Consider the following 25,122-nt stretch of genomic DNA (forward strand, 5'->3'; position numbering starts at 1 on the left):
TTTCTAACTCCTGCCTAAATACGTCATTTCAGCCTGGTTTTCTCGTCGACACGCCGGATTTTTCTTCGGCGTTGTCTTCGAAAGTAAACGCCATAGCAGAGATCAGACAATCGTAATGATGGTGCGCAATCAGTGGTCTTTTCGTGCTGAGTTGATATAATCAGGAGGCAATGCTATCCAAGCCAGCTATGTGGCTAGTCAGCTTCTAATGCTCTCCGTATATTTAGATAGAAAACAGCGGAGTTTACCAAGTTTTTATGTAGTTTGCTGACCTGACATTGAGCTTCAGGTTACGTCCTAAATAGGTTGGCAAGTGTTTCTGGTACACAAGATGGTAGTCAGAGGCGTATGCAGGGCTTTTCAGTAGGGGGCTCGAGCTATCTTGCAGCGGCCGTTCATCTCATGCCTGCCGTATTCTCACTTATTTAAAGCAAAAGTCTGCGGTCCCTTGACTCATGCGGACGGATCGAAGCAAAGATGGCAGACAGAGAAGTGCCCTGCTTCCTCACAAGGAAGGTGCAACAAGGAAGGTGCAACCATCGAAGGCGCTTGTGAGGCATAGAACTAACGAATCTCCACTCAGTTGTGCCCACTACGTCCTTCACCTTCCTAAGCAGTCGAGCGGGCAATGGATGAGAAATGGGGGGGGGGGGGGGGAGAGACATTAAATGACTCCCTGGCCCCCCTATCCCCGCGGCCATGTTGGTGGTTATAAGAAACACATCGTCCGATAGAATTTTACAGGCAGTTAACAAACATGGTTGGCGACATCGTGTAGAAGGTTCACACTAATGCGTTCACTGTGAGAACTTTGAAATGAGAAAGAGTGTAAGATTGGACTTGTTGCTATAAAACACGGCTTAAAGTTTTGATCAACAGTGCAAGATAAACAGAGGGGACAGAAGAGCGAACAGCACGCCATGATAGCATGCGGTTCAAGCCGTAGACTTTTAATAGTGCTCGATGTACAAGAAATGAAATTAAGGCCTTGACTGTTTTCAGCGCTAGATATTATCTTCTGTCCCTCTCTTGTTCTTGCGCTTTAATCCAAACAACAAGCTTGAAATGAAGTTTGTGGTGGAGCAGTGGGCGGAGCTGTAAATGGTTTTCCAATAATAGCATCTTCCTTTACAGTGTTTGCGTCAGACAAGGAAACATCTTTTACAGCATCACTTTTTGACACGTACAAGCGAAAGAGCACATGATTGTGTGGTTGTACCGTGTTCTTTTGCCTGTCCGTGTCAAAAAGAGGTGCTGTAAACGATGGGTGGTACCGACTTGCCCAATTCGCCATTCTAATAAGGCCACGAAACAGCAGGACGTGTGCGCATACAGGCGAACGGCTAGCTGCACACGGCCTGCAGTAGCCATTGGTTTGTCCTTGTAGCTACGACTCATGCTCTGTACAATGTAAGTAACGTTGGACATTCCATACTACACACGAAACCAAAATGAAGCGCGGGTACACTGGAAGAAGTCCAAACTAGTTATCATGCAAACAAGACCACACTTCAATTGCTTGTTTCACGCCCTAAATACCAGCACCGGCACACGTCAGGTTGACGCGGCTAATTTCAAAGTATTTTCTTGTATTTCGGCCGTTGCATCGCCCTTGTTATTCTCGTAACTGTCTAAATGCAGTGTACGGGTTTTAGAATTCAATGTAGTCCATCTTATACTCCAACAGGTTAAGGAAGCCTCAACCGGCGCTATCAAAGTCCATTGCGTAAGGACAAGCTTGTTCGACAAATTCAAGTCGGTGTCGTCAGCCAACCGTGGTTGCATTTTCTATCCACTTATCACAACAAGAGCGACACTTTTGGTATTGCGGTAAGGAAGGTAATATAGCAATGCGCTATAAAGTGTCCTTTTAGGATACGTCATTAAAGCTTTCTTTATAGCAAAACATCTTGAGCGAGTTCCACACACTTTTCTGTAACAGCTTATTCTTGTCACAAAAATAAAGAAAGGAAAGAGAAAAAAATAATTGACACGTGCGTATGACGTCCACCTTTAAATGTGTAATCACTTATATGCTTAGACAACAAAATTGTCCGTCCGTCATGTAAGACGGTCGCTTTCGAAATAGCGCCCGCAGAAGCGAGCTAAGTCACCTCCGTGCTGCCTCTCGCTTCAGCGTGAACGACATGGCAGGAACATGGCGCTCATGGAGCTCGCAGCATACGCCGCACTTTGCTCGTTTCGCAGACCGCTTTCAAGATATGAACCCATGCGTCTCTCTTCAACGCTTAACAGGCGGCGAAAACACAGCGCACCAAGCTATCAGCAGTCAATACTCTCTGTCGGCGTCGCACATCGCTTTCAAGATACGGTCCACACCGCCGTGCCAAGCGTACAGCGCAGCGTACATTACAGCGCGTATAGTGCAGTTGATCAAGGTTCATAATGGTTCGAATGTATTGTTGCAGTCAGCGCCGGGCCGGATGGCGTAACTAACAAGGCACTTAGAAACCTCGACGAAACTTCAATCGAAACCCTCACAGAGGAAATCAACAAAATCTGGAGGAATGGAGCACTACCAGAAGATATACGCCGATGACGTAACGCTCTGGGTCCCCGGAGGTAGCCTGGGATCAATTGAAGGCGCTCTGCAGGAAGCGATCGACGTGATCGAGGAATACCTCTCTCCCACCTGCCTGCGATGTTCACCTGCGAAGTCGGAGCTCCTCGTCTACAAACCATCGAGGAGCGGTCCCAAACCAAAGAACGAAATCAGAGACACACACGTCATTCCTCTCAGAACAACAGACGGAGGAACCATTCCACACGTCAGCAAACTTTTACACGGTTCGCCCACTGCCGCGGAACATGAACCCCGCGCACCATCAACCCGGAGGCTGGCACGCGGATCGTTCATCCTGCGCGAAATACGTGATAAGAAGATCCTAGCCTGTTTCGTTGACGCGGCACAGTACCCAACCAGGAAAGCCTTCGTTGCCACCACGATCAATAAGCAAGGTCAAGTGAGAAACGCTCTCAAAGTGAAGACCCACAAGTCCGAGATAGCAGAACAGGTTGCCATCGCACTCGCGCTCACAGACCCGACCACCACCCACGTCTACAGCGATTCACGCTCGGCCGTCAAAGCCTTTCAGAAAGGAGCAGTTGCAAGACAAGCACTACAAATAATCAATAGATCCGCACCGCTGCAGCATCACACCATCTGCTGGTTCCCGGCACACCTCGGAGAGATCGAGGACGCCCCTCGCAATCTCAATGACATGGCTCACAGGAGCGCGCGAGACCTAACCTTCCGCGACGCCCCCTATTCTGGTCGTGACCATCCCAGCGAGAATCGGGACCCTCCCTCCACATATAACGAGATCATAAAGCACTTTTATCTAGACCGCAGAATATACAGCCCACCTCACAATAAGCTCACCAGGCCTCAAGCCCTGACGTTCAGAATGCTTCAAACAAACACGTACCCCACGCAGAACAGACTACACCACTACATGCCTGACCTATACAAAACATCATATTGCGAAAATTGCCATAGCACACTAGACGTACATCACTTGCTCTGGCCGTGTGGTCGGACCCACGCAAACAAGGATCAAGACTCCGCCAAGCTACAAGACGCATTACGCAGCACGGACCTGGCGGAGCAGCTCTAGGCCGTCCAGCGATCCCACGATGCGGCCAGGGAGTTCCAGCTCCCGGTCCCAACGTGGGAGTAGCCCGCTCTATGGGACCTTGCGCCCCGTAGCTCGCAGGACCTTTCTATAAAGTTGCTCCATCCATCCATCCATAATGGTTCGACGCGGATGGCTGAATCGCTGAAGAGCGATAACTGTTTACCATGACCGGAACGTCTTCAGAGCACCTGGCGCAGCCACCTGCAGTACTTTGCTGGCCTCATCGGTTCACCTTGCACCCCCGTCGGCAGCAGTGCGTGTCACCGCAGCGCTGTCGTTTGTACTGGTCGGATCAAGTTTCATAGCATCGATAATGACACCGGACTGCTGTGGAGATGAGCAAATGGCACAATGCTTACGCATACTTAGACAGCTCCCAGAGCAGTTCCTGCGTGAATTTTTTAACTACATCTACACACTCGCATCTTCATTTTAAGTAAAGGACCCGTGCATACGAACCTCTTCTGTCAGTCGGCTGAAGTAGGTGTTAAATTCAATATACCATGCTTGGTTGACGTCAAAAAAAAAAAGAAAATCTACTAGAAATGTAATGGCAGGATAGCTTTGCTTGAGCGCAATCCCTCTCTGCGGGGGTTGATACCGGAGCACTCCGGAGACGTGCATTGCGCTCGCTTTATTCTGTAGTCTATTCTACGATATACAGCCTGCGTTAAAGAAATTCATTTGCAGAATCACGTAGATCTTTAGGGACGCTCATACTCAGTGCCACTGGATATGTGCTTATATGCATATGTTTATATACATCAGACCTTTAGTATACACACCTAGCAAGAGCAGTAGCCGTTCGCCGAAGAACATTTATGTGTTTCGTAACAACTAATGTCGACTAAACCGTGGATGTTTCGCACGGCCTAAAACTGAGAGTTGAGTCTGCTTTCTACTTGTGTGTTCCTTTCCATCCCCTGCTCAGAGGGCCAAGACCACGGCTTTCTCGTGGACTCTCATCAACACCGTCCGTAAATGGTTCCATCGGCGCGGGGAGCTTCTGGATGCGCCCGAAGGATGCCCGCGTCGTTGGACGACCTACGTTGTCCTGGTGACGGAGCTGTTCCTGGGACTGAGGCGCATCAAGGCAACCAGCGACAGCGTGTACTTGGCTGCGCTCGTCTGCGAGTGCTCCCTCGTCATTCTGTGGCCAACGGTTGGCGGCAACGCTGAGGTGAGTTTATGTCGTGCATTACCGTGCAGGTGGGGCCCCCGAAATCGTGCACGCGATCTCGTAGACCACGGCGCACGTGTGGAGTTTCATGCCACCATGGCGGAAATGGGGTGCTGGTGTGTCGACTTGCCATCGGCAGAGCGCTGTGACCACGGCTGTACGGTTCAGCAATAGAGGGATAAGTAGAGCATCGTCTTACAACACTCTGGTTTCTTTATTTGACCGAATGTTGTCTACTAAACTTCGCACTGGTACAGTTATTAGCCCCGTTTACTGCCTTTACTACATCGCTGAAATAACCGATGACGATTATGATGATATAGCCGAAGCATTGTCAAGCTTATCGTTTAGTGTATACAACTTGCTCTTTATGAGAGCAGCATTCCGGGCAAGTTGGTAATCCATTACGTAAATGATATTGCACGACAAAAAAACGACACGGACGTGAGAGAAGACGACACACCATGCGCTTGGTGTGTCGTCTTCTCTCACGTCCGTGTCGGTTACTTCTTTTTTTTTTTTTGTCGCGCAATATCATTTACGTAACTTGCTCTTTCCTTTGGCAAGCTTTCTTCTTACCTACCTTATGGAGCTCCTTTCTTTTTTTTAGCTTCCGCAATGTTTAAGATAACCTTTAATTAAATTATGCGGTGTTACGTGCCAAAACCACTTTCTGATTATGAGACACGCCGTAGTTGGGGACTCCGGAAATTTGAACCACCTGGGGTTCTTTAACGTGCACCTAAAGCTAAGTAAACGGGTGTTTTCGCATTTCGCCCCCGTCGATATATGCAGCCACCGTGGCCGGGATTCGATTACGCGACCTCGTGCTTAGCAACCCAACTCCATAGCCATTAAGCAAGCACTTGCCATAGCCACTAAGTGACGAAATGGAGCTGTAAAAATTCCAGAAGAACCCGTATCAAGCCCCGCACACTCAAGTTCCAGCGATCGCCACAGAAAGGGAAAAATCAACCGCGGCGCGCTACAACATGAAGCGCGCAATTACTGTAATTTAATCGCATACTTTAATTCGTATTTTTTCTGCTAGAGGCGCTCAAGGCGGATAAATACTTGATCCGTAAATGTACATATTGTCGCACGTCACAAAACACAGGGGCTTTATTGCGGCAAGTATCAGTACCGCGCTGTACTCGAAAAGGGCGTGCAAGATGAAGGCCAGCATAAAAGAACGTCTTTGTCTTTTGTTTGTCATGTTCGTACTCCCGAGCGGCTCCAGTCGTCGTTTTTGTCGCCGTCAGTGTGTATTGGGCACAGATAGTGACGCGGCATCACTTTCCCTTCAGAGCGAACACCGTCCCGATGCTCATCAAATGGTAGTCGTTAGACTCTATAAACAGCTTGTCGGTGTCCGCATCATTCGGAAAGATACGACTTCATGCGCACCACGTGCACTATCTTAGGCACCTGTTGACGGCGTTTGGAGCTGCATTAACCGTCACCCACGACCTCGCAATTCGCGTCGTTAATACGGCGCCGAACCTTGTATGGTCCGAAGTATCGGCGTAGATGTTTCTCCGAGACCTCGGCGTGGTACCGGATACCAAACCGACACTTTCCCCGGGTGTATAGGCGACAAATTGGTGGTAGAGATTGCATCGTCGGGCGTCACCTTCTTGCTGTGTAGTTATTCTGACGCGCGCGAGCTGTCGTGCTTCCTCGGCGCGCTCAGTGAATTCTGCGGCATCTTCGTGTCAATCATTGCAGTCATGAGGCAGCATAGCGTCAAGCATCGTAGTGACATCAGGACCATGGATCAAACCAAACGACGTCATTTTGGTTGTTTCCTGGCGCGCCGTATTATATGCGAATGCGACGTTCCGCAATATATTGTCCCAATTGTGCTCCACATCGACGTACGTGCAAAGCATGCCTGCTATAGTCTTGTTGAGGCATTCTATAAGCCCATTCTTTTGTGGATGATAGGCTGGCGTCTTCCTATGCATTGTGCCACTGAGCGTGAGCCCAATGCGCAAAAGCTCAGCTGTGAATGCGGTTCCTTTGTCGGTTATGACGACCACCGGAGCACCACGTCTCAGGACAATGCTCTCGATAAAGAATCGTCTCGCTTCAGCTGCAGTGCCACTCGGAATCGCCTTAGTTTCCGCGTATCGGGTGAGATAGTCCCTCGCGAATGTGACCCATCTGTTGCCGCTGTGAGATATTGGGAAGGGGCTAAGAACGAGCATTCCAATTTGAGCAAACGGCGTTTCCAATAGTCCGACGGATTGCAATAGCCTAGCGGGTTTTGTAGATGGTACTTTACGTCGCTGGTACTCAAGGCAAGTTCTAACCTAATGTTTCACATCTGCTGAGAACCTTGGTGAGTAGTATCTTTCTTTGATTCGTACCAATGCTCGCGTGTAACCGAGGTGACCTGAGGTGGTTTCGTCATGGCAGGCTTGCAAGATTTCGTGGCGGAGATTTTCGGGAACTACTAGCAGATAGCTTTTCCCGGTTGAAGAGAAGTTTTTCCTGTAGAGAATTCCATTATGCAAACAGAATGAAGGTAGGCTCCTGGAAAATAATCTCGAGAGAGTCGTGTTTCCCATTTCAAAAACTCTGAGTGAGTTGAGCTTTCGGTCGTCTTCCTGTTGCCGAGAGATGGCGGCCCCATCAACAACTCCTAAGAAACTTGCGTATTCATCCTCGTCGGCGCTCGGCGGTTAAATCTGTGACCTCGAGAGGCAGTCAGAATCTAAGTGCTGCCTTCCCGATTTGTAGGCTATTGTCATGTGCTTTTTAGAAGCCGTAAGCTCCAGTGTGCCAAGCGTCCAGAGGGATCTTTCATATTGGTCTACCAACAATGGGAATGGTGGTCGCTTACGACTTGAAAAGCGCGGCCGTATAAGTACAGGCGAAACTTCGCGACTGCCCATACACAACCAGGAATTCCTTCTCCGTGGATGAGTAGTTTGACGCAGCGCGTGACTGTGTTCTGCTCGCATACGCAACTACTTTCTCGGCACCATCTTGCCACTGAACGAGAACAGCCCCAAAGCCCACGTTGCTTGCATCTGTGCGAATCGCTGTTGATGCATCCTCGTCAAAGTGAGCGAGCACAGGCGGAGTTTGTAGACGTTGCCGTAAATTGATGAATGTTGTTTCTTGCTCCTGTCCCCATATAAACACGCCTTTTCTTGCGAGGTGGGTGAGTGGAGAAGCGAGGTGCGCAAAATCCGCGATAAATCACCGGTAATAGGCACAGAGACCCAGGAAGCGTCTGACTTCTCATCCGCTGGCTGTGGCAACTTTGCGACGGCTGCAAATTTATCCGGGTCAGGGCTAACACGGTCTTGACTGACGACATGACCTAGGAACTGAAATTCTTCAAATCTAAAGTGACGTTCTTCTGGTTTCAGTGTAAGCCCCGCGAGCCGTATGGCTTGAAGAATTGGATGCAGTCATTTTAGGTGTTCTTCAAAAGTGGCAGAAAAAACAATTACGCCGTCGAGGTACACCAGGCAAGTCTTCCACCTTAGACCGGATAGGTCAGTGTCGATGAGCCTTTGAAACGTGGCTGGGGCCGAGCATAAGCCGAAAGGCAGAACCTTAAATTCGTAAAACCAATCAGGCATCCCAAAAGCAGTCTTCTCTAGCCCGCACCAACGTCAACAGCTGGGGTACATGGTGTTGTACGAGCCTTGCCTTCTTATCGCATGACAAAAGTCTTGAGCGCGGTCGATTTCATCTAGGTATGCGACAGCGGTGCCTTTACTGATGTGCTGACATTCGTTTGTGATATTTGTCAAGAGCACTTCCGCATGCACGTCAACTAAACTGGCGATTCCACGGGCGATGACAACACCTTGGCGTAAAAGAAGAGCAGTTAGATGTTCCGCTACTGCGTCTTCTTTCTACTGTGCGCCGCAACTAACGGGAACAAGTCTGCATGATAGCGGCGGTATGCACATGTCCTGTTCGATAACACCTAAGGCTCGGGGTTGGGGTTCTGTGCCATAGGCCCTGTCCTTTTCATGGGAAAATGTCACCACGCCGTCACGTATGTTGACAAGGGCACCTTATTCTCTTAGCAGTCCATTCCTAATATGAGTCATTTGCAGCACTCGGGTAGAATCACGAATGTGGCGACAAAAGCTACGTTCGCGATTACGAGTCTTGCAGTACACTTGCCTGTGGGTGTCATTATCTAGCCTTCAGCATTTAAATGGAAGGGCTCATCCATTCTTTCTTGAGTTTGTCTGCCAACGGATCGCTCATTATAGAAATGTCCGCGCCGTTGTCGACTAAGGCCGTCACTTCGTGCCCGTCAATCGTTACAGCGAGGTCCGCCGTCAGTTTTGTCGGCGTTGTCCTTTTTCGGTAACAGGGAGGAATTTCCGGCGACTTGAGGACTTGCAACCTTCCCCCCAGAGGTCGCTGCTTTCAGTTTCGCCGCCGTGGGCTGGGAGACCGGCCTCTGGTGACGTCAGGAAAACTTCAGCTGCTCAGTGAGGAAAAACACGAGGGAGACGGTGAGCGGGGCCATGGATTAGATGGGCTCACTTGCCGGCCAGCATGGCTGTCGTCGAAGGAGGCACGGTTTTCATCAAACAAGCGGCGCGTAGCGGCATGTGGACTTCACTGGTAGCCAGATGGACGATGAGGACAAAAACGGTAAATGTGCCTGGCTCTCCACAATTATAACACAGTGGTCGCCGATCTGCAGTGCGCCATATATCGGTCTTGCGTAGCTGGGGTCGCCTTACGGATTCCCGTTGGGCCCAGGCTGCTACGGGAGGCTGTTCACGGTACTGTAGTGTTGGTATGGTAGACAAGGGACGAGAAACAGCATCGGCACAACTGTATGCGTTCAGCTGGTATGGCACCTCGGAAGGCGATGGACGACGAACTGCGTCTGCGCAGCTGTAGGCGGTCGGCTGGTATGACATCTCGGGACATGGCTCGGAAAGGACAAACGCCTGACGGAGTTCCTGACGCACCACATCAGCAACGGAGGCAACCGTGAACTCCTGTGGCGGCGGTGCATGTGCTCATGGTGTGTGCCCCAGCGTCCTCCTTTGCGATTTCCTCGCGCACAATCTGTCGGATAAGTTGGCGCAAGCAGGTATCATTGGCCGTGGCGAGTGCTGCGGGTCTTGTCGGTGCCCCAGCTACAAAGCGGTCGTACTGTTGGTACCGTTGCTTCACAGCCCGCCCGATTGCCGTGGCCCCCTTAATAAACTCGGCCACGGTTGTTGACGGATTGCGCACAAGGCCAGCGAATAGCTGTTCTTTGGCACTCCGCATGAGATGGCTCAGCTTGTTTGCCTCAGACATGTTGGGATCTGCTCGGTGAAAAAACGCGCCATATCTTCGGCAAACATTGGCGACACCTTCATTTGACCGTTACATACGTGACTCAAGCAGGCGCACGTTTCCACGTCGATTTGTGTTCCCGAATGCATCCAGTAACTGACGGTAAAGCTCGTCCCACGTCGTCAAACTTCCCTCGTGGTTTTAAAACCACACCCTTGCACTGCCTTCAAGGGCGAAATAGACGTTGAAAAGCTTCTGGTCGGGGCGCCAGTGATGAAGTCTAGCTACCCGTTGATACTGCTCAAGCCAGTCCTCCGCATCATCGTGACAATGACAACAGGTCCTCTTGAACTATGTGCCTCACCATGAAATGTTTGCAAGTTTACCAGATATAGGGGTGTGAGCATCAGGAAAGCAGCAGTCTACAGTTTGTATCGTACCGAGCGGCGATGCTAAAATTTTACATGCAAGCTTACTTGCACTTACGACGATTTATGACAACCGGAGAAGTAACATGTTGAGTGCCAACTTGTCTCTTTTCAAGTGATTATAGCCATGATGACCAGATAGAAATAATGTAGCAAGCTCTACCTGCTAATTCACAAACTATGTCTTCTGCTCTTTGCAAATCAGTTTAACGGGCATTAGCACCGAGTATCACTAACTCCCTCACAACGTTAATTTGTTACATGAAAACGCAAATAATTTTAAAACCCTCAAGAACGCTCAATGCAATTTTGCAGAAGTTATACTTCATGTTGACTGCAACCCTGGCCGTCACTCTTCAGGTTATTATTCTATCTTTTATTTAAAGTACCCTCAGGGGCATATGGCATTAAAATAGGGAGTGATTAAAATATAGTAGAGTAAAGCAAACACAGATACAACTGAATTGAGTTCCGGTAACGTAATGATTCTCCCGTCTATACAATATTAGCTAATGTTTTGCAAAAAAAAAAGTTTGCTGTTGGTGATGGCTACCATACTTGAGGGAAGGTGGTTCCATTCCTGAAACCTACGAAGGATGATAGACCTAAAGAAAGACTTCGTGCAACAAAAATCAGTTCCTACCTTACAGCGATGATCAACGCGGTTTGAAATGTACCGAGGTCGCAGAATGAACTCTTCGTGAAGTGGGGTGTGATGGAAACTTCTGCGAAATAGCGAAATACTGGCCACCTTCGGCGGTTAGCTAGTAGAATAAGTGTTAGGTTAGTTTTCATTGATGTATTCGCGGTACAGTTGTAATTAGAAAGAATGAAAAGAGTACAGTGAAGTAATAAGATCAACGCTACTATGATCCCATATTGCACATGCATATTCAAGTTTCGAGCGTATTACCAGAGTCCTTCCATGTTTTTTCTGGTCACGAAACTGCCGCCTCAGTTTCATATAGCGCCAGCGCCCGCCGCTAGAGGCGCAACCGTGCATGAGAGGGCATGCGAACGCCGCTGCCGCTGTGGTTGTGTGTGGGGCAGCCTCGGTATTCTAGCTTTCTCAACTTCCTCAACCATCGCTTTAGTTTCACGTAACTATTTTTAACATTGAATATAATTAAATTACTGCCTCAGCGTGTCTTCTGCGATGATATGAGCGCACGGGATGAAAAAAAAAAGCCGCTCATAACATGGAGCTTGCGGTGGTCTCAGACCGAAAAAAAAGAAAGATCTGGAATTTTAAGAGCCAGAACCGCGATACGATTATGAGGCACGCCGTAGTGGGGGACTCGGGATTAGTTTTGATCAGCTGGGATCCTTTAAAATGCGCCTAAATTTAAATAAACGGGTGTTTTGCATTTCGCCCTCGTCGAAGTGCGTCCGCTGTACACGGCCGGGCGGTCTCGGTCCGGATTTCTTCATCATCGCCGTTCGCCTCAACGCTTCGGTGGGCTCCGCTTTTTAATATTTGCCTTAAATTAAACACCGCGCATTCGCAACAAAACGCCAGTGGTCCCACTTATCACCAGATGAGTAAGCGCCAATTCTCCGTTGCGCATAGCGCCAGATTGTTCGCCGAGCACAGCTGTTCAGTTTCTGTTAAACTGTGGCAGAGAAGGACTCTGTGGGCAGTATCTTATAACGAGATCAAAAGAATGAAATTGCTATTGCAAAGGGCTGCTACCGTAGAATACTTCATGACAAAGAAAAGCGAACTGAGCTGCTCCATGCGCTTAAGATTTCTTGCAAAGCGATGCCATTTCTGAATAAGATAATGGAAGACGAACTTCGCTACTAAATGTCTTCGGTGCGGCTTTTAACAACGGATTAAGGCGAACCTGAAGTGTTAGGTTCAGTTGAAACTAGCTGTAATGAGGCAATTGCCTTAGCAAGCAGTCGTTTAGAAGCGTCAGTAAGCCCAGCACTTATTCACGCTGCTCGTGGTTTCGACGCAGAAACGACGAGACTAGGTATTTTGGTTCTTAATTCGCAACTATTTACAATGTGTTAAAATGTTGCAATCACCGGTCCTGATATTCTTATCATGGTCGAAAAATGAAAAAGAAACTTTACAATTCGATTAAGAAAAGAAATAAAACGTGTTGGTGTAAAAACAAAATACAAGCACGATCATTTATTTATCATGTAAAACAAGCGGAGCGAAATACAGATAGTACAGAGGCGTCCGGTCATAAATGGTCCACCATTAACAATGCAAGAAGTTTGTTAAAAGCATCTTTGAAACGGCGTTAGTCTTCAGCGTCGGCTTCTCACGCTCCAGGGACACGTCGTCGCCGTTGATGTTGAAATTGTACGCAGTGACGATGTCCGAGGCGTCAAAGTGTTTCGCGCACACACGCGTATACTTCGATTCGAAATTAAAACCGCCACTTTCCTGCCGCGGTATGGCCCGCTTCTATTTCTCGCGCTGCTCCTTGTTATTAGGTAAACAGAACAACGACACCTTTTCGGTCGTGCCCTGTTCGGCATCGTTGTCCCACCCCGCCACTTCAACCAAACAGCCCAGCACTCGAAAAATAGCGCAGCACATGCACATAACGCGCCCGACCACTCAGCTTGCCTCGCACTGCGCGCGCGTTCCGGTACGCGAACGATGCCCTCTGTGGCACAGTGGCGCCGCGTCGCGGCACCTTTGGGCAGCATATGAACCTCTCCCATAGCGTGACGGCGGAGTTTCGTGACCAGAAAAACATGGAAGGACTCTGGTATTACTCTTGTAAAGCTGTAGTTTTGAAGTAGACAGTGCTCTGTAAAAGTTGCACCATAAATACCCGAGAATTTGATTAGCATCATTAATTATTATATATTAATGGTCCAATTTGAGTTATTTGTAAAGTGTACACCCAGATATTTATATGACATGAATAAATCTAACAGAACATTATTCAGATGATAAAGGCTAGGATTAGTATTAGATCTGGATACGCACATTATTTTACATCTGTTATCTACAAAGGCTCATGTACAGTTGGCAAGGAATCATTAACTAGACTAACCCTGCACCGTAAGAGGATGCTACAAAATGCAAATGCACACAGCCGGCCTACTCCACACTTCTCAAACATGACAAATCAATAAAAACAATTTTTCTTTCTCTTCAAACCGCAGATGGCAAACCTCAGCAGAGTGCTCCCAAAAACTTTTTGAACTATACTCGCAAAAAGTTTAGCTTAACATTCAGTCAATCAACAGTGAACGAGCAAGGGAAGCCTCAGTGGGAACTTTTCTTCGTCGCGGCCCTCACAAATATGTTTGCTCGCTGAAACGTTGGCTCCAGGCGGAGGCTCCTTTTCCTCACCTCTGTTGTTTAATCGAATTGTTTATCTCCTTGCAACCTCTTTGACTTGTTTGAATACGCAAGCGGACGAGTTTTTTTTTAAATATAAAACCGTAAATTCGATTTCCCAAGGATCCCTTAGCATTAATTGGCTTTATATGTTTATTTAGTGTCCTTGTTTATTCACACAATATTTGCAAGGAATCTTGTAAGCACTGTTGCCTTCACAACGTTCCTCGCTTTCCTACGAGTACTCCACTTGTGCCGAAGCTTTTCTTGCAGCACCTGAACACTAAATGTGCAGCAGAGATATCAAGTTGCAGGCATAACAGCAGTGCCAAAAAACGCACTCAGAAGATAGGAACACTGACAGACACCGACAATCTCTACGAATCAATGATCCTTTCTTCTGAGTGTTTTTTTTCCGCTGCTGTTATGCCTGGAATAAGTGACCAACTCGCCCAATAACTCGTTTCACAGAAATATCAAGATGAGACAATGTGCGATGTAAAATTCAGCATAACGTTTTTTTTTACCCCTACACTTAGTGCCTCTCGCCAATGTGTCATGAAGACAACGGGACATTGCAGCTCGAGCGTATCTTGCGGAAAGTGCATCTTTGTGGAGCACTATTTAGGTTTCTTTTTTTGAAATATAGCTGGAACCGTTGAACGCAGACAATATACTATGAAACACGTCAAGCAGCACTGTACGCAATACAATTACGAGGATAGCCCAGCATAAAAAATGTTACGGGGTTAAAAACAGTCAGACGTATATTTACAGGATATTTACAATAATCGTAGCGGCTGACAAGATGGTATACAGCGCGCGAAGTCCACAGCGTCGTCGTCTTCGGACCAAGCTGACATCTTCTTCGTCAGCGTGTCACATGGCCCCCGGCGGCGGAAGCACCGCCTCGGTGCTGGTTAGGAGGCGGGCGAGTGATACAACTTAGGGCGCGCAACATGGACCACGTCGGAGCAATGCTGAGCCACGGTTGGCTCAAGAGGGGTGATTTCGTACGTGACGTCAGTTACTTTACGCAAGACACGGTAAGGGCCAGAGTAGCGTGAAAGTAACTTCTCCGAGAGGCCAACGCGTCGCGACGGCGACCAAAGGAGAACCAGGGTGCCCGGTGTGTAATGGAGGTCACGATCGCGGGCGTCATATAAGCGCCCCTGATTGTACTGCGACTCCACAAGTCGACGTCGGGCAATATGGCGTGCTTCTTGAGCTTTGAGTATGGCTTCACGGGCGTACTCAGAAGTGGAATTCAGGCTAGCATGCAGAATGGTGTCGAAAGGTAGCGTAGGGTCGCGGCCAAACAAGAGGAAGAATGGAGAGAAGCCGGCGGTATTATGGCGAGACGAATTATAGGCGAAAGTAACGAACGGCAGCGCAACGTCCCAGTCGTGATGGTCAGCGGAGACACACATGGACAGCATGTCAGTAAGGGTGCGGTTAAGGCGCTCGGTTAGACCGTTCGTTTGTAGATGGTAAGCAGTAGCAGGTTTGTGTTTAGTCGCGCACGAGTGCAGAATGTCGTTGACAATTTTAGAAAGAAAGTAGCGGCCGCGGTCGGTGAGGAGCTGTCGAGGGGAGCCGTGGGGAAGGATGACGTTCTCTAGGAGGAAGTCGGCGACATCGGTTGCACAGCTTGTCGGAAGAGCCCGTGTGATTGCATATCGGGTGGCGTAGTCTGTTGCTACAGCAATCCACTTGTTTCCCGAATCAGACATAGGAAATGGGCCAACAAGATCAACACCTATACTGAAGAATTGGTCTGATCGTACGTCAAGTGGTTGAAGGTGACCAGCAGAGAATGTGGTGGGCTTTTTGCGTCGTTGACAAAGGTCACACGCAGTGACCTAACGGCAGACGTCACGGTATAGACCAGGCCAATAGAAGCGCCGACGAACGCGGTAATAGGTCCATGACACGCCAAGGTGACCGGCAGTCGGGACATCATGAAGCTGGGCGAGAACAGTCTGACGCAGACGCTCAGGCACAACAAAGAGTTGGGCAGGGCCGTTCGGGCGCATGTTAGAGCGGTACAATATACCATCTTGGAGTTCAAACATGCGAAGGGAAGGCTCGGGCGTCGTTGAAGTGAACCGTTGAATAAGGTCTTGTAAGAAGGCGTCCTGACGTTGTTCGGCTTCAATATCGCGAAAAGAAGCCGGAGGGAGAACGGTGACAGGTATGCCGGCCGCAGAAACGTCAGGAGGGTCGACAGGATGGCTCGACAAGCAGTCCGCATCTTGATGTAACCGGCCGGTCTTGCATACAACTGAATAGTTGTATTCTTGAAGGCGCAGAGCCCAGGGTCAAGGCGCCCTGAAGGATCTTTGAGGGACGAAAGCCAACACAGAGCGTGATGATCAGTGATGACTGTGAATTGGCGGTCGTACAAAGAGGGGCGAATTTACCCACCGCCCAAACGAGAGCCAGACACTCGCGTTCGGGGATGGAATAATTGCGCTCAGCAGAGAAAAGAAGGCGGCTAGAGCGGGCAATAACACGTTCTCGCTCTTGTTGTTTCTGTGCCAAGATAGCGCCAATACCGTGGCCACTGGCGTCGGTACGGACTTCTGTTGGAGCTGACGCATCAAAGTTGAGCGAGAATGGGCGGGGACGTAAGCAGCCCAACCAGCTCGGTGAAAGCACCAGCTTGCTCAGGGCCCCAAATGAATGCGGCGTATTTCTTGAAGAGCTGATGAGAGGGCGCGCAACGTTCGCAAAATTTCAGACAAACCGACGGAAGTAGGAGCAAAGACCCAAGAAGCTGCCAACATCCTTGGCACTTGTTGGCACGGGAAAGTCTTTCACTGCCCGTATTTAACGGGATAAGGGCGTACACCAGAAGAATCGATGAGATGCCCAAGCACAGAGATTTCCCGACGACCGAAGTGGCACTTGGACGAATTTAATTGTAGCCCCGCCTGACGCAAAACAGATAGGATCGTCGATAGGCGTTCGAGGTGTGTCGCAAAAGTCGCAGAAAAAACGATCACATCGTCCATGTAACAGAAGCAGATGGACCACTTGAAACCGTGTAGGAGGGCTTGCATCATTCGTTCAAATGTGGCCGGGGCATTACATAAGCCGAAAGGCATCACTTTGAACTAATACAGGCTATCGGGAGTAATAAATGCTGTCTTCTCGCGGTCAATGTCGTCGACGGCAATTTGCCAGTAGCCGGAGCGAACGTCCATGGACGAAAATATTGTGCTCCATGCAGGCAATCCAGGGCATTGTCAATGCGTGGTAGCGGATAGACGTCCCTCTTGGTTACCTTGTTGAGGTGTCCATAATCCACGCAAAATCGCCAACTGTTGTCCTTCTTTTTAACTAGTACAACAGGGGATGCCCATGGGCTGCAAGAAGGTTCGATGATGTCTCGAGAAAGCATCTTGTCAACTTCATGTTGAATGATTTGTCGCTCAGTAGGTGAGACGCGGTAGGGTCGCCGATGGATAGGGTTCGCATCACCGGTGTTTATTCGATGTTTTACGACAGATGCGAGAGGTACGGGGATCGATACCCCGCCCCTCCACCAAAATCGTTACGGGGTTAAAAACAGTCAGACGTATATTTACAGGGTATATACAATAATCGTAGCGGCTGACAATATGGCAGACAGCGCGCGAAGTCCAGAGCGTCGTCTTCTTCCGACCAAGCTGACAACATCTTCGTCAGCATGTCACAATATTGCTGTCTGAAGCTTCGTTCTCCCTGCTTTGATCGAGCACGATGAGAAAACTCAATTTCAGCTTTCAATTTCAATAAATAGATGGCTATCTGTGTTTCTGTATGTTGTAAACTCAGTGACTGTCAGCATTAACTCCACCTGACATGTACGAAAATTGTGGCATGTACTGCTTCATTAATCATAACAATAAACAATGTAAGCTTACTTGTTTGAATTTTTTTTTGCCAATAGAGGCCTATCGGTCACATGGCGACATAATAAAATATATGTAGTCATGTTAGAGTACCGTACACACAAATACCACCGAGAAAGGCTTAACAAAGCGCCCGAAACCAGCGAGCGAGTAGCGCGACGAGCCCTACCAGCCGCTACCGTAGCGGCCATATTGCTAAATACGTGATGGTGATGATATTAGTGGATGGATGGATGGATGTTATGAGCGCCCCCTTTGGAATGGGGCGGTGGGCTGCGCCACCAAGCTCTTGTTATGCTGCCTAATGTCTTACCTTGGTACAAAAAGAAAAAGAAAGAAAAAGAAAAGAAAACTCCCGATGGATTCCCGTAACCAAATTTTCTGACCCGCTTTGAACTTTGTTTTTGTACGTCCCCGTTTTTTGTCGTTTCCCTACTTCCACCAATCTTCCGATCACCTCTTAACATGTTTACATTCTCTTTGCTCTCGCTGAATTCAAGGGCTTCAAGGAGGCTAGTGGTGCTTAAATCGATCGCTGGGCAGATATCATCACATTCTAATAAAATATGTTCCATCGTTACCCTAGCTGTACCGCAGCAAGCACATGCTTCTTCGTTCTTATATCTGGTTCTATATGTGCGTGTTCTACGGCATCCTGATCTCGCTTCGAAAAGTAATGAGCTTCCCTTTGAGTTATCATAAATTGTTTCTTTCCTGATTTCGTTTTTTCCTCTTAAGTAGTTACTCTTGGCAGGTTTCTTTCCCATTGCCGCCACCCATGGGATTATTTCAGCCTCTCTGACTTGCCGCTTGACGTTCTTTATTGCGGTGTTGCTCACCCTACCGGCCGCATACTTATTGGTAAGCTTTCTAGTTCTTTTCCTCCACTGTGAATCAACGTTTTTCCTGTAAAGATGCCTTAACACTCTCCCGGCCCATTTACTTTCTTCCATATATCTCAGTCGTTTTTCATAATCAATTTTACTTTGAGCTTCCATCACTTCAAAACTTTACCAGCCCATATCATCCTGTACAGCTTCATTGTAGTTCTTCCCGTGAGCGCCCAGCGCGAGGCGACCCAGTGGTTCCCATCGAGTCATAATTGTACCCCTGAGTTAAAGCAAACAACCGCATTTCCAAAAGTAAGTCCTGGAACTATTACACCTTTCCACATACCCCGGAGCACCTCGTACCTATTGTATCCCCATAGTGCTATGCGCTTCATTATGGCTGCATTTCTTTCCGCCTTTACTGTTATTGTTTCTTCCTGTTTTTCCGTATATCTATTGCCTTCGTTTATCCATATACCAAGATATTTATATTCTTTTACCCGAGGTATTCGTGGCCCTGTATTGCCACTGTCTGTTCACTGTTTTCATTCAATACCATAACACCTGATTTTCTAACACTAAATTTCAAACCTACATGCTCGCCTTCCTGTCCACAGATATTAGCCAGACGTTGCAAATCATTTTGCTTGTTAGCTAGCACCCCTGCCTCAGTCTCTTGTTGACATCAACTTTCTCTTCGCTCCGCATCCCTTCTCATTCAACGGAAAAGTTATTTTCTAGGTACATCCCTATCAAAAGCTGTAGACAATCATCGCCTAAGCCTTCCCCTTTCAGGATATCCCACAAAATATTGCGGTCTACGTTGTCATACTCTCCTGTAGTGTTCTGATACAAATTTTGATTAGTGTCCCTGTATATGCTCCCGCAAGGAAAAGAGTTAATTATAGGTCCACTGTTATGTTCGAGCTTTGCTCTGCTGTGAAGGTTTTTTTAAACACCCTTTAAAACATTTCTTGCTTTCCGGCCTCCGTGAGAAAACTTAATATGCATGCTGAAAAACATTGCACTGCTTTTTGTTGCAAGGTAATGCGCGTTTGCACGCGAGCTTTTGAGCTGTTCGAGCCGCAGGCGTAGTCAGAATTTCATTTCGACGGATCGAGGGCGGTGCTGCTCCTTATACACACGTGCGCGTTTGTATATGTGCGTGTATATATGTACATACAGACTAAAAATATGGGTGGTTGGCACCCCTCCGGCTACGCCAATCTTTCGAGCGTAGTCTGCATTCAAAAGTGCCATCTTGCTGAGTGCTTGCGAACGAATGCCGCATTTAGCTCGCGACCTGATATCCAAGGACCTCAGAATGTGTCTTCCTGTGGTTCTTTTTGTTAGCCTGTCGTACTGTGCGATTCTGTGCGCCTCGACCAGCTCGGGAAGCGTGCTGTGCAGGCCTAACATTAGCAGCCTGTCTCTTGATGCATTCTTGGAGAGGTGAAGGGCTACCTTGTATGATTGTCTTATGAAGCATACAACCTTCTTCTTTTCTACTGCCCAAATTTTGAGAGAGGGGAGGGAGTATACTATACGGCTAAGCACGAACACATGTGCTAGCCGCCTCAAATTTGTTTCTTTGATTCCCTGTTGTTTGTTAGCTATTCGTCTTGTGAACCTCTTTAAGTCCAACGCACGTTATTAGTTTGTTTAGCGTCGTTGTGTTTTCCCCATTGTTTCGAATGCACATTCCCAGGATTCACAAGGTTTGTTCTTCTGGAACTTTTGTACCATCAACCTTCATATCCAATAGTACCGGCGGATCGTTTTTCTTTGGCCTGTGTCTGGCTATTAGGAGTTCCGATATTTGCGGAGAGCAAGGAGCCTGGCTCTCCTGGCGTATCCGGTCACTATATTCGCTCCCATCTGTAGCGTGCTCTCGATATCGCCTTCGTTTCGCCTGATTGTCTACACGGTGATGTCGTCTGCGTAAAGCGCCGAGGATAGGTTTGGTAGGGTGGTAAGAAGTATGGCCATGGGTATGAGGGCTACGTTGAAAAGGGAGGGCGACAGCACCGACCCCTGGCGTGTACCTTTGCTTCCTAGTTGTAGTGGATCCGACTTGATGCTTCCGAAATTGATTTCAGCCGTTCTCTTTTAGAAAAGCGTTGATGTATGAATATAGTCTCTCTCCAACGTTCAAGTCGGAGAGGGCATTCATGATGGCATTATGGGTGACATTATAGAAGGATTTGATGAGGTCTAGTGTCATTATTGTTTTAGTGTTGTTGTTATTCAGTGTATTTATTACCTCTTCCTAAAGCCTGAGCAATATATCTTGAGTAGATAGGTTGGGGCATAAGCCTATCACCGTGTGCGGAAAGAGATTGTGCTTGTCCATGTGGTCCTGTAACCTAGATAGCACCACATGCTCCAAAGCTTCCCTAAGCATGATGTTAGGGATATGAGTCTGAGGTTGCTTAGTTCAAGTTTCTTGCCTGGCTTGAGTATCAGTTACCTTGGCGTGTTTCCTCGTCTCTGGCAGCCATCCATCCTTCCAGCACTTATTAAAGTACTGCGTGACCTCTTGAATGGGGTCATCGTCTAGCTTTCTTAGTATTTTGTTGCTCTCCCCATGCGCTCCTGGAGCAGAGCACGTTCTAATTTTCTACATGGCTGCCTTTACCTCTGCTACCGTTATGTATTCGTCGAGCTCAAGGTTGAGGTTGCCGATGTAGTTGGGAAGCGTCTGCTTTTTCGTAGTGCATAGGTATCGCGTTTGGATTTCCGCTATCATTTCTTCGTCATATTAAACGGGATTGCATGTGTTATCCGTGCTACATCCTTCTGGTGGGTGGCTCTACTGTTTTCTGGGTCTAAAAGCTGTCTTTGATGATGTAATGTGTCCTTGAGCCGCAATTTTCCGCTCATTTAATCACATGTTTGTACCCATTGTTGTTTTACTAAGCTTTGACAATGACTTGAAATTTCTCTTTTTCGTTTCGCTATTCTAATCCTTAGTTTTCTGCTGTGTTTCTGCTTCATCCATATTTTTGGTAAGGTATTGTTGCCTGTCACGTGTTTAATTTACCTACTATCAGCGGCTTTGTTTTCGGCTTCTATCTCTATCCTCCTGGTGGTGTGCTCCGCGTCCTTCAAGAGTTTATCAATCCATTCATTTAGGTTTTCAATCTTCTTGCCATCTGCGTGAACCTGTCATCTTTCTCTGAATTTATCCCAGTCTACTACTCGTGTCACCCTTCTCTTCTTCTTCAGCGTGCTGCTCGGCATAGTGGACTCTATAATGTAATTGTCGCTCCCTAGGTTTTCGTTTGTGTTGCGCCATTGTGCATTTACTCTGTTTTTGCATAGAGAAAAGTCAGGGCATGCTTTCGCCTTGCACACAGTTTTCTATCCTAGTTGGTGCCACCGGATTTGTCAGAAGCGCGTATACTTCGTCCTGGCTATGCTGCCAGAGGTTAGTTCCTTTCTTTCAATTTGTTCTATAACACCATGCCATATGTTGTGCGTTCATATCTCCGACTACTATTAAGGGACTCGTTTTACTGATTTTTCTGGCTTCGTTCATCCCTTCTATTAAAGGGGAGTTGGGGATGGTATATGTGTTACGACGAAGAGCGAGTCCTCACTTCATTTTAGCGGCATGACCTCTATCAGGAGGCAGTCTGCGCCGTTCCATTTACTTCTGTCTCTATTGCCATTAGATTTCTGTGAACCAAGAAGGCCGTGAGTGGTTTTTCTTCGTTGGCGTTTTCGTGTGGTTTATAATCCCGAACTTTTACTTTTTCCTTGGTTTCTTCTAGGTCTATGACATCTGGTTTTTTTTTTCTTTTTTGAGGTTTAATGTGGAGTTCTAGGTTCTCCCGCTTTCCGCGGAAGCTCCTACAGTTCCATTCCCGTATTCCAGGGTGCCTACCAAACGGGAAAGCCGGAAATTCTCAGGTATTTTGAATACTCAGGAAATATTCAGGAAAAACTCAGGGAAAATTAGCTGTCATTTTATTGAAAGGGAAAGAAAGTCGCTCTATTCCGGCTCCAGTAAAAGAGAGGAATCGTAACGAATTGTCTTTGACGCCATGTCAAAGACAATTCTGTACACTGGCTGTACACTGGCTGTAGTTGTACACTGGCACACTGTACACTGGCTGTAGTTGCGAGTGTACAGCCAACGGCCGATTTTCCGGATGCCCGATTTTTGGGACATGCCCGACAATCCGGGCGGCTTCGCGGCACCACTACGTACCCCATAGAGTCAACGTATAAGAACGTCCGAAATTTCGGAAGCAAGAACTCTTTGCCGTCCGATATTTTTCAGGACTTTTTGCGGTGACGGAAGGTCTGAAGTGGCATTAATCAAAGTCAACACCGACGTTTCGATTTCCTCGCCGCCTCGAACCGGCGCTCTCGCACGCAGATCCGCTGACAGCCGTAGCCCCCACCGCGACAACGCTAGGCCTAGCTCCTTCGACGTTCGATATTAAAATTCTTGCCATTGGGTGCCGTGTTTTTCATTGAACGAATTCGCCGCTGTCAGAACTGGCACCGACTCTGCCTCTGTAATCCTCGCGATTGGCTTCGAAGCTCAGAAAGCACGAGCATTGCGCAATGCCGCTTTCCGAAAGGCAACTTCACCTCAACACTAGAATGTCACGCGGTGAAGCGTACGTAAAGTATTACGGCGAAGTTTAAGAAGCGTGGGAAGGATCAATTGTCTAGGGTCACAGAACGTATTCCCTAATTACACACGCGTGTACCCGCCGTCACCTGTCCCAGTACGAGCACCGATATGCCTAACAAGTGTACTGGCAGGCCTTCAGAGCTTTTTCCTACGTGCCCATGGTGATTTGAGTACTCAAGGACAGTAAAAGACGTGCATTGATTTTTTTTACGCTTTCGTGGCCCCTGAACAGTGAAGAATCGGACGTTGGTTGTACAAATGACCAAGAGGATGCTTCAAATCGGACGTGGGGCGAACACGTAGTGGAAGGAAGACGAGAACAGAAAAGACCGATGCGTTGAGGAAGGAATGGGAAACGAAGTGCGCCGCCATTTCTTCGAAGGAGCTTGAGCTCAAAAAACGAAGTATTGTCTCACGCTGAGATGCAGATGTCCCTCATCCAAACCAAACTCAGTGCAATGCAACACTGAGGCGTTGTGCGCAGGCTGAGTGTATGTCAGGACAGTTGAGGTTGACTTTCCAGCTGCTGAGAGAATCTCACTTGTAACAAAGTTCGGGCCTAATACCAATGAGCTTGCTGTCAGTCGATAGAAATAGCTCATATCCGAAAATATTTCGTTCTGTATGCATCTCTTTTTATTTTTATTTGAAGACGTTCGACTCGATTTGCAACGTGCTTCACCATTTCTTTAGAAGATATTTTATTCGCTGTGCATTTTACTAAACCTTCCCTTCAGTTTTCTATCTTGAATAAAATAAACGCTACTCCTTACTATACAAACTAGATTAAGTAGTTTTTTTTTTATTTCTTAACACGCTTACTAGATAGTGACATCATTGGGTGACATGGTGTCAGCCCGTCTTGACATGAAACAAAGTTCTGTAACTCAAGGAATTTTGCAAAGGAACTCAGGGCAAACCTGGAAAACTCGGGGAAATTAAGAATGTCGTCTTGGTAGACATCCTGATATTCTTCTCTCCGTCTGGCCTTCCCCATGACTGGCTTTAGGAAAGGGGAGGGATGTCGCTGCGGTGGGCCGAGAAGAGTTGGCCCATCACTTAACCAGTTGCTTGTGATGTTTCCATACCGGTAAAGGCAACCGGTTGGTTGCCTTTACTATGTTTGTAAGGACTCTTAGTTGTCCCTCTAAGGTGTTACATTGTTCCCTGGCCTCGTTTCTGATAGGTGTGAAGCGCGCTTCTATGATTACTTCCATATTGTTTTGACTTTCCTCAATTTTGTCTAATCTGCGTTCCACTGTTCGTAATAGGCTCATTACTTATTCTTGATTCTGTTTTTTTCCCTTATTCTGTGTCTTCTGTCAGCCTCCTTTTTGCCGGTGGCCCTCTTGCAGGTGAAGGTGCTGTTACGTTTCGCCTACGACGCGCGGTTTAGCCGGCGCGACTGCAACAAAGCGGCAGACATGTTGGCCCGTTCGGCGTCGCCGCTACGCCTCCCCGCCAAGCGCGTCCAGGCATGTTCCGATGCCACGTGTCTTCATGTGCGTGTGTGAGTGTATGTGCATATTGTGCCCGACCGGCGGCGATACGACAGTAGGAGTCACCTTCTCCTCCCCATTGTGCCCGACCGGCGGCGACACGACAGTGTGAGCCACCTGCTCCTCCCCATTGTGCCCGACCAGCGGCGACACGACAGTAGGAGTCACCTTCTCCTCCCCATTGTGCCCGACCGGCGGCGACACGACAGTATGCGTCACCTTATCCCATTGTACAGTCACGTGCTCGTCTATAGAGGGGTTCCTTCTTGCCCTCAACTGCGAGAGTATAAAAACAGCTGCCCCCGGACGCCAAAGTGAGGGCTCCGATTTCTTCTGTTGAGTAAAGTGCACTCCCGTCTCTCTACTTCGGTCAACCTGAC

The 25,122-nt window shown here is 48.0% G+C and overlaps 1 protein-coding gene across 1 annotated transcript in view; it reads left to right on the plus strand.

The window, feature by feature from the left end:
* The window catches only part of LOC142558333 (MIF4G domain-containing protein-like), a 76,486-nt gene that overhangs the window by 49,122 nt on the left and 2,242 nt on the right, over positions 1-25,122 (plus strand). Inside the window, exon 4 of the mRNA XM_075670479.1 lies at positions 4,591-4,839. Coding sequence (XP_075526594.1) covers positions 4,591-4,839 — 249 coding nt within the window. The remainder of the gene's footprint in view (positions 1-4,590; positions 4,840-25,122) is intronic.

Source organism: Dermacentor variabilis, chromosome 9, assembly GCF_050947875.1.
Source record: "Dermacentor variabilis isolate Ectoservices chromosome 9, ASM5094787v1, whole genome shotgun sequence".
In the NCBI taxonomy this organism is placed as follows: Eukaryota; Metazoa; Arthropoda; class Arachnida; order Ixodida; family Ixodidae; genus Dermacentor; species Dermacentor variabilis.